Here is a 9,990-nt window from a genome sequence, read left to right as displayed (position 1 = left end):
GGCCGAGATTGGGGGGGCAAGGCGGGCGACAGAAGGCCGATGCCTCCGTCGCCCGGCCCTCTACAGAATCCACCCCCCAAACCTCCAGGTATTTCCCTCCTTAGAGCTGGCAACCCTACATTCCCCTCAGTGCCTGTTGGTAGGCAACTAAGCTTGGTCCTGTCACCTACTTTGGCCTTTGGGAGAAAACACATTGGGGCCAATCCTGATAGGGTTGCCAACTCCAGATGGGAAATTCCTGGAGGTTTGAGGGATGGAGCCTGAAGAGGGTGAGGTTTGAGGAGGGGTGGGACCTCAGACAGGTACAATGCCATAGACTCCACCCACCAAACCAATCAGTCCCACATAGGGAACCATTGTTGCCAATCTCCAGGTGAGGGCTGGAGAGCACTCAGAATTACAACTGCTCTGCAGAAGGGAGGGCAGAAGTCAGCTGAAGTCAAAGGGGCAGATAATGGTAGGTTGGTGGCTAGCTGGGAAGGAGATGGGGTTGCCAACTACATGCTGACAAATTCCTGGGGATTTGAGGGGTGGAGCCTGGAGAGGGTGGGGTTTGCAGAGGGGTGGGACCTCAGACAGGTAGAATGCCATAGACTCCACCCTCCAAACCAGCCATTTTGTCCTGGGTAACAATTGTTGCCAATCTCCAGGTGAGGGCTACAGATCACTCACAATTACAACTGCTCTTCAGGTAGCAGAGATCAGTTCCTCTGGAGAAAACAGTGGACTCTGTCATTATACCCTGCTGAGGTCACCACAGCAAATTGACACTGTTTGCCCAAAGCCAGAGCACTCCCCCAGAGCCTCTTTCTAGATCTCGTTGTATTGTTTTCACAACGGGCTTTACTGCTAGTGGGGGGTATAAAACCTTATGTCTCCCATTGTAACCTTAGGGAGAGCTGTGGGCTCCAAAATCTTGTTGAACCTGTGCTTCCCTCCTTTATTAATAAAGTTCTAGATCTGGTTCTATTCTACAGGATTGTGCCGAGTGTTTTCTCAAATCGGACTGGGGAAACACAAACTGAAGACAGGATTTCCGTCTAACACAGGGGACATATGCTGTGTCCTGGTCCAAAGTGCGGTTCTTGTGCCAGCTGCTCCAAAGTGTGGTGCCCCCCTGGCAGACACTGGAGCTGCCCTCTGTACCTAACCCAATCTAGGGTTGCCAAGTGGTTTTTATTACCAGCGGAGGAGCCTCGCCGCGCTCCAGAAGCCGTTCCTTGTCGTTCATCACCAGAGGTGGAATCAAATTCTCCTGATGAATCACCTATATCTCCATCAGAAGACTTAGTTCAAACTAGGATTGATATTTTCAAACTTGTATGTTTATTAAAATTGAAATATTTCTTTGGAAATGGTAGAAAAACATCACGACCCAAATTAACGCAGCCACGCTGTGCTTCGGGGGGCGGAGTTCCCCCCGGGGCCCGATTCCGCGGCGGTGGAAATCGGGTCTCCAAAGCAGGGGTTTACCTGCCCCCTTCCCCCACTTGGCAGCCCTAACCCAATCCCAGTCTCTGTAGTCTTGAACACATAGAACGTGGCGCTTCGCCGTTCAAGGGTCACAGAAGCCATCGGGACCTGCGGCCCCAGTCCACAGCCGCCTTAAGCTATGGCCAGCAGCCTTCCAAGGCATTAACCCACTTCTGTGAATTACCTCCGTTCCGAGCCGCGCATTGCTAATTCACCTTTCTGTGGCCCTCTCTTGCAGTGAAAGCCTGAAGATCAACCAGAAGGAAAAGCTGTTCGGCCTCCATCGGAAGACCACTTTAACCCGCTCTTTAGCCAAGCCGTGGGGGTCGGGGAAAGCTCGCGTGGGGAAGCAGGGGGCCCCCAACATTGTCTTTCTCAAGACCCACAAGACAGGAAGCAGCACCGTGCAGAACATACTTTTCCGTGCTGCCGAGCGGCGCAGCTTGGCCGTGGCCTTCCCCCGCTACTCCTATCAGTTTGCGTACCCCGAACGCTTCTCCAGGGACTTTGTGGAAGACCTCCCACCAGGGGCTGCCCATTTCAACTTGCTTTGCAGCCACATGAGACTGGAGGCCGGGGAAGTGCAGGCCGTCGTCCCCTCTCCGAGCGTCTTCCTCACCATCCTGCGTGACCCAGTGCGGACTTTCGAGTCTGTCTTCCACTACTACCGAAACATCGTGCCCGCCTTCCAGCCGCTGGCCAACCACTCCAGGCCGCTGCTCGCTTTCCTCGAGGCGTCCAGCCAGTACTACGACGCTCAAGATGTCAGCAACGGGCTCGCCAGGAATCCCATGACTTTTGACCTGGGCTTGAACGCGAGCCAGGAAGTGGCGCCGGGCAGCCGGTGGGCCAGCGAGCTGGAAAGACTCAACCAGACCTTTCAGCTGGTGATGATCGCGGAACATTTCGACGAGTCCTTGCTTCTCGCCCGGGAATTGCTCGGGTTGGACATGGAAGAGCTGCTGTACGTCCGGCTAAACGTCCGCCATAAGGAGGAGGCGCCGTTGTCCAAGGAGCTGGTGCAGAAGATCCAGGCCTGGAACTGGCTTGACGTGCAGCTCTATAGGTTTTTCCAGAGCATCTTCTGGCGCAAGGTGGAGCACTACGGCTACGTACGCATGAAGCAGGAGTTAGCCACCTTCCGGGCCCTGCTGCAAGAGGCCGTGGGGAAGTGTCTGGCGGGGGAACCCGTCGGCCCCGAGGTCATGGCAGATGAACTTCGGCCTTGGCAGCCGGGAAGTGTCACCATTCTGGGCTACAACCTGAGGCAGAACCTCACCTCTGACCAGTACAGGGACTGTTTCCGAATGGTCTTGCCTGAGCTTCAGTATCACGCCTACCTCTATTACAGGCAGTATGGGAGGGACATGCGGCCCCTTCCCACTGCATAAAAGGTCAGCGGAAGCCCAGTCCTGGCTCTTCTATTCCAGGGGTTCCCAATGTTGCATTCTCCGGACTGGGTGCTGCCAGGGGACCACAAGAGAATAGCAGAGTGTGCAAAGGCTTTAACGCAGCAGAGGAGGAGGAGAGATTGGAGTTATCCCCCGCCCTTCACTTGGAGTCTCAGAGCGGCTGACAAACTCCTTTCCCTTCCCCTCCCCACAACAGACACCCCGTGAGGTAGGTGGGGCTGAGAGAGCTCTGGCAGAAACTGCTCTTTTTCAAGAACAGCTCTTATCAGAACTACGGCTTGCCCAAGGTCATCCAGCAGCTGCAAGTGGAGGAGTGGGGAATCAAACCCGGTTCTCCCAGATGAGAGTCTGCGCACTTAACCACGACACCAAACTGCGGCTTGGGGCTAGGTGTGGCGACAGACTTGCGAAGTCACACGGAGTCAGCAGTCAGTTCTAAAGCTAATAAGTACCTTTTCATTAAAGGAAACACATGCTGGAGAGTGCGGGTGAGAGAGAGAGAGAGATTACCAGTTCTAAGTAGTCAGTTCTAAAGCTAATAAGTACCTTTTATTAAAGGAAACACATGCTGGAGAGTGAGTGAGAGAGCGAGATAGATTACCATTTCTAAGTAACTAAATCAGTGACGGCAAACCTTTTAGAGACCGAGTGCCCAAACCGCGACCCAAAACCCACTTATTGATCGCAAAGTGCCAACACGGCTATTTAACCTGAATACTGAGGTTTTACTTTAGATCCAAACAAAGTAAGGAAAGCAATCCCAAATGCTTTCACTTACTTAAAATTATTTGGCAGAGAATTCGACACTTTAATGATGGTCTGGGCCTGGCTGGGGCGATGGCACGCGTGCCCACAGAGAGGGCTCTGAGTGCCACCTCTGGCACCCGTGCCATAGGTTCGCCACCACTGAACTAGATGGTGTTGGATGCTGGACACGTGTCCAGCCTCCATGGTGCAAGACGGAGATCACGCACCTTCTTTGTGTGTGTGCGAGAGAAGAGAGAGTGAGAGAGCAGAAGCAGAGGGAATTGCCCCTAAGAGTCGCATTCTGCTTCAAAGGAAAGGTTCGGATAGCAGGAAGGAAAGGATGGGCCGCGTGTCCTGACCTCTCTATCTGCCTAAACTCTTTGGTGCCATCTTCGCAAGTCAGCGCCAAGTCCTCCAGTTCTAATACCCAACATGGTGCCCTGGGGTGCCATGGTGCCTGCCAACACCTTTCCTGGCCACCGGCGAAGTGTTTTTAGAAAGTAGGCAGGACTAGGTGGGGCTTTTTGCCCAGCAAGGCTTAGGATTGGCTGTTGGAGATTTGATTGGCTGTGCGGTTTTCTGAGAACATTGCTTCGGCAGCAGCTGCCACCTTGGGTTGCCGAGTCCCTCCAGCCACTGGTGAGGGTTGGAGGGGTCTGGTTGCCAGCTCCAGGTTGGGAAACTCCTGGAGATTTGGGGATGGAGCCTGGGGAAGCTAGGGACCTTGGTGGGGCTCAATGCCACAGAATCCACCCTCCAAAGCCTCCATTTCCTTCAGGGGAACTGATCTGTGCAGTCTGGAGATGAGCTGTAATTCCGGGGGGTCCTCAGGTCCCACCTGGAGGCTGGCATCCCTACACCACAGCACAAGGGTCTTTACAGTGTGGCTGAACGTAAGCCTGTGGCTGCCGTTTTTGTGGCTGGCTCTGCCTTCCTAGGGCTGTCATTCCCCTGCTGGGGGCAGGGGATTGCCCTGTTTTGTGGGCTCCTGCCTGCCACCAGCCAATCGGCTGGGGGAGGAAATCCCCCCCCAACAGAAATGTCGTGTGACACACCTAAGTCACCCGGGAGTGACATAAGGAAAGTTGGTGATGTTGGGGGGCGACACTCTGGTTTCTGGGCGAGACTCCATGGTTCGAGGGTGAGTTTACCATAGAGCTTTGTCCAGAAACCAGAGTGTCGCCCCCAATGTGCCTACATCACTTCCAGGTGATGTAGGCACAGCGCGCGATGTCACTTCCGGTGACGTTGGCACGTCAGGGACGATGCTTCTGGCTCCCAGAATGTCCCTCTCCCTGCTGGTGTCCCCACCAGACCTGGCAACAGGAATGTCCCCCCCACCCCGCCAACGTCCCCGGCAACCCCGCACCTCTCGCAGCACCGATTTTGCATCAGGACGCCCAAGGTGCCTGGAGGGCTAACAAAATTGGGGTATGCCCTGACTTGGGTAGCCAGGCAGGGCCGACTCTGGCGAGTACTTGGAAGGGGGGGTCTCTCCAAGGAATACCAGAGTCTGGAGGCAGGGGCAGGCAATAGCAAGCCACCTCTCTGAATGTCCAAGAGGGGTGGCCAGAAGTCAAGCATGGCTTCCAGGCATGTGCACACGCACACACACACACACACACTCACCAAAAGTATTGGGGACCCCTGCTCTATTCCATTCACTTCACAGGTCTCTCACAGCAGCTGGGGTACACTGGGGTTTTGTGAGTAGAGAGCTAAATCCAAAATAATTTGTTCTTTTATCCTAAGGGGGGGGGGAGATTCTTCAAGGAATCAAGGAGCAACTTCCTTCACCACGTGTGCGCGCAGGCAAATCAAGGTGGCCATGTGGGAGGCAACGGAGGCCGATGCTCCTCAGGTTGCCCGGGGGTGGTGTATGGTTGCCAGGCGTCCCCTGGCTACCGGAGGGGGATGGGGTGTAGGGTTGCCAGATCCAGGCTGAGAAAATCCTGGAGATTTGGGGATGGAGCCTGGGGAGGTCAGGGTGGGGAGTGCAGTGCCCTAGAGAGCCCACCCTCCAAAGCCTCCATTTTCTCCAGGGGAACTGATCTTTGTAGTCTTTAGATGAGCTGTAACTCCGAGGGATCCCCGGGCCCCACCGGGAGGCTGCCATCCCAAGGCAGCAGAGGGATCTTATCTGCTCCTTTCAGCCACTTCACAACAAGTGGACGGGGCCGTGGGGTCGTTTCCCCAGCTCACTTCTTTCCCTGCTTAGCCCAGCAGCACACGGAGGGCAGGGTGGGTTGAAAGAAGGATCAGGCCCGAAAAAGCCAGACTGCAGAGGCAGATGGTGTCTCTGGACCCTGACGACAACCCCATCCACATTACAAAACTGGACCCCTTTACACAGGTGTACAAGAATCCTGGACAGTCGAGTTCAGGGGTGTCGAACTCATTTATTATGAGAGCCAGATCTGACATAAATGAGACCTTGTTGGGCCAGGCCATGCATGTCATAAAATGTAATGCCAGGTAGCGGAGATATAAACTTTATAAAGGACACAAACACAAAGGGTGGCCTTTTTTACTCAAAATAAAAACATGCTTAAAACATTAGCACTCTTGCAATACTTTGTTTATTTAAGTGTCTGATAACTGACACCTCCTGCTCTGAATGATTGCATCAAAATGTCTGTGCTGTTGCAATCTTGAGTGTGCTCTTTCAGGTGTGTATCTGGAAGCTGCAAACCTACGATGACGCAGCAGCAGCAGAACTGGAAGAAGCAGCAGAAGACAGCCAGTTCCACTGCAGGCCTGACAGAAGCCCCTCTGGGGGCCTAATGCGGCTCCCGGGCTGCATGTTTGACACCCCTGTTCTAGTTTGTTCAAGATCCTGGGGATTTTCCATTAGAAACCTGGAACGGCTCCTCCACAGAGCTACAGTTCTTAGAGTTCAAGAGAATGGGATGCTGATGTCTGTGTTTTGTCTCTGTCCTCCTGCCTTTCTTCAGCGTTCTTGTCAATTCTACGAGGTCGATTTCTGGGGGACAGTCGCTGCGCCCCTGCAGAGTCCTTTGGGTAAACAACTGCAAAGGCAGGTGGAGCTTCTCTGCTCTTCGGAGTTGCGTAGGAGAGGGAACAGCCAGCGTCTGACACACACGCACCCCACAAGCTGCTGCCACCACCTTTGAATCTGGATTTCCTAAACCTCAGCCAGTCCACTGAGATCAATGTGATATAAAAATGTGGCGATAGAATGTGCTGTGAGGTCGTCCACATGAAGCCAGCTGGGTGACTTTGGGTCAGTCACAGTCCTCGAAAGAGCTCTCTCAGCCCCGCCTACCTCACAGGGTGTCTGTTGTGGGGAGGGGAAGGGAAGGTGATTGTAAACCGCTCTGAAGCTCCTTTGGGTAGTGAAGGGGGGGGGTATTAAAACCAACTCTTCTTCTTTTCCTTCTTTTCACAGCAGGAGACATTCAGAGGTGGGTTGCCCTTGCCTGGCTCTGCGTAGCGATCCTGGATTTCCTCGGCCATCTCAGCTTCCGAGTTCTGACGAGGTCAGGGCTCCCTGCTTCTAAAGTAAAGGTAAAGGTCCCCTTGCTCGAAAGCCAGTCGAATCCGACTCTAGGGTTGTGGTGCTCATCTCCGTTTCAAAGCCGAAGAGCCAGCGCTGTCCGAAGACGTTTCCGTGGTCATGTGGCCGGCATGCCTAAACACCAAGACGCACGGAACGCTGTTACCTTCCCACCGAAGTGGTACCTATTTATCTACTTACAATTTCTTGCTTTCAAACTGCTAGGTTGGCAAGAGCTGGAACTAGAGACAAGAGCTCACCCCGTCTTGCGGCACCCGGGTCTTGAACTGCTGAACTACCGGACGGCCTCATTCCAAACAGTTTTCAAAGGCACCTCACAGTAATCATTGTAGCTAGATAACACTTTTTGAGGAATGGATTTAAGCCAGTATCTCAGTCAAAGCTGACAAACAGTGCTGTGTGACATGGAGAAGACAACCTGAGGCTCTCAGTCTTGACTGGACTGAGGCTTCAGTCGATTGGCCCTCACCCCACCTCTCGTACTATTTAATAGCCACACAAAGGACAGAGGAAGGTGACGTTTCCCGTTTCCTCACACCCCGGTGAAGTGACCCAGGCTGTAATGTATTGAAATGGCTTACTGAAATCGCCTCATTCACTCCCCATGCGAAGCTTCGAGCCGGACGAAGGCTCCTCAGAACTGACTTGCTATTGGTCGCTCTACAACAGCGACCAATCAGAACGGCCTATTCCCCTGCGAGGGAAGAAAGGGATTCTGCCCGTATTTCTAGACCCAAGAGATGGAGAGAGAGAGAGCTCCGAAAATGTGCAAATATTGATACAAAAGAAGCAGCCAGAAGACGCTCTCCCAAAACCACTTGTGTGACTTGAGTCATCTCACGATGGGCTTGTAAATGACGTCAGTTATTATTCCCACATTACAGATGTGTGTGGCGGGGCGGTGGCGGCGGTGGACAGAAACTGAGAAAATTCTGGCCTTCCTAAGACTAATTAGCCAGCCAAAGCCAAGGGGAGGTGGGAACCAGTGTTCCCTCTAAGCTGAGTTAGTGTGAGCTAGCTCACAGTTTTTTAGCTTCCAGCTCACACATTTTTGTCTTTGCTCAGAAAAGGCGGCTCCAGAGCAAAGTAATTTATGCAGTCGCCAAATGGCTCGCTCACAACTTTGAGGCCAGGAGCTCACAAAGTAGAATTTTTGCTCACAGGACTCTGCACCTTAGAGGGAACAAAGATTTCCCGAACTCATACATGTAGCAGTCCACAGTAGTGCACAAACGGCGCTTCGACTTTCTATTCCGGTTCCACCAATAACAGCAGCCAGCTTCTAGCAAGGTTAAGAGCGACATCGCTGTGATCAAGCACATCCTCTCTTGCAGATGGGGCTGCCAACCTCCAGGGGGAGGCTGGAGATCTCAAATTAACCACTGATTTCCAGGCAACATTGATCAAATCTCCTGGAGAAAATGGCTGCTTTGGAGGGTGGACTCTCTGGCGTCACACCCTGCCAAGGTCCCGCCCCCTTCCCAAACCTCTCTCCCTAGATTCCACACACACCCCAAATCTCCAGGTATTTCCCAAGTAGGAGTTGGTAACCCTACTTCGTAGGGCATTAGCAGTTAAAGAAGTTCTTATTCATTCATCATAATTCCCGAACCCTGAGAAATCCTGGAATTATGTCTGAAGTTCTTGACAGATTAGATCCCACAGTCCAGCGTTTCTTTGCAAAAATTTGCTCCTTCTCTTTGCATTCTAGCATCTCGGCCCCAGATCTGAGGAATTCTCAGGAAGGCAGAGTTAACAGCAATCCCAAAGAGATGGGGGTTATCCACTTCCAGGGAATAGGCCAGTTCAAGCATCATAAGAATGTAAGAGCCCTACTGGACCAGAGCAGTGGTCCATCTAGTCCAGCCTCCTGTCTCACACAGTGGCCAACCAGTTCCTCTGGAGGGCCAGCAACAGGGAAGAGAGGCCGAGGCCTTCCCCTGATGTTGCCGCCTTGCTCCTGGATTCAGAGGTTGACAGCCTCTAAACCTGGAGATTAAGAACACAAGAAGAGCCCTGCTGGATCAGACCAGTGAGGGTCCATCCAATCCAGCATCCCATCTCATGCAGGGGTCAACCAGTTCCTCTGGAGGGCCAACAACAGGACACAGAAGTCAAGGCTTATATAAGGACATAAGAAGAGCCCTGCTGGATCAGACCAATGAGGGTCCACCTAGTTCAGCATCCTGCCTTGCACAGTGGCCAACCGGTTCCTCTGGAGGGCCAGCAACAGGGCAGAGAGGCCGAGGCCTTCATGAGAACCTCAGAAGAGCCCTGCTGGATCAGACCAGTGGTCCATCTAGTCCAGCACCCTGCCTCACACAGGGGCCAACCAGTTCCTCTGGAGGGTCAACAACAGGGCATATAGAGGCCGAGGCCTTCCCCTGACGCTGCCTCCTGGCTCTGGTTTTCAGGGGATTAGTGCCTCTGAATGTGGAGGTTCCCCTCTGTCACCATGGCTAGTAGCCACCGACAGACTTATCCTCCATGAATCTGTCTGCTCCCCATTGAAAGCCGTTTATTCCTGTGGCCACCACTACATCCTCTGGCAGCAAATCCCACAATTTAACCACTCTCTATGTAAAGCAGGGGCTAAGAAAACGGTCGCAAGGACACTGGAAGAACGCTGCCGGATCAGGCTAGTGTTCCATCTAGTCCAGCATCCCGTCTCATGCAGGGGCCCGCCAGCTATTCTGGAGGTCCACCAACAGGGCATACAGATGCGGAGTGAGGCCTCCTCCTGATATTGCCTTGGGCCGCAGATCTGGACCGCCTATAAAGGGGGTAGATTTTTTTTACTCTGAAATGCCACAAGGAACT

The 9,990-nt window shown here is 53.2% G+C and overlaps 2 protein-coding genes across 2 annotated transcripts in view; one reads left to right on the top strand and one right to left on the bottom strand.

Moving 5' to 3' along the window:
- Nucleotides 1-1,711: 1,711 nt before the first annotated feature.
- On the top strand, nucleotides 1,712-2,864 carry LOC107119337 (galactosylceramide sulfotransferase-like; the record flags this gene model as incomplete). The annotated part of the gene is made up of 1 exon (XM_015421805.1): nucleotides 1,712-2,864. A coding segment is annotated over one exon (1,153 nt), but the record flags the coding sequence as incomplete, so codon positions are not given.
- Nucleotides 2,865-2,868: 4 nt separating this feature from the next.
- LOC107119336 (cysteine protease ATG4D-like) overlaps nucleotides 2,869-9,990 on the bottom strand; it is a 34,574-nt gene continuing 27,452 nt past the window's right edge. Inside the window, exon 11 of the mRNA XM_015421804.1 lies at nucleotides 2,869-2,936. Within this exon, the coding sequence (XP_015277290.1) occupies nucleotides 2,869-2,936 (68 nt within the window). The remainder of the gene's footprint in view (nucleotides 2,937-9,990) is intronic.

The sequence above is a fragment of the Gekko japonicus genome, unplaced genomic scaffold (genome assembly GCF_001447785.1).
Source record: "Gekko japonicus isolate JY-2015 unplaced genomic scaffold, Gekko_japonicus_V1.1 scaffold5295, whole genome shotgun sequence".
NCBI classification, from domain to species: domain Eukaryota; kingdom Metazoa; phylum Chordata; class Lepidosauria; order Squamata; family Gekkonidae; genus Gekko; species Gekko japonicus.
The sequence above is the reverse complement of the archived record's forward strand: the minus strand, read 5'-3'. Positions and strand labels throughout refer to the sequence as shown.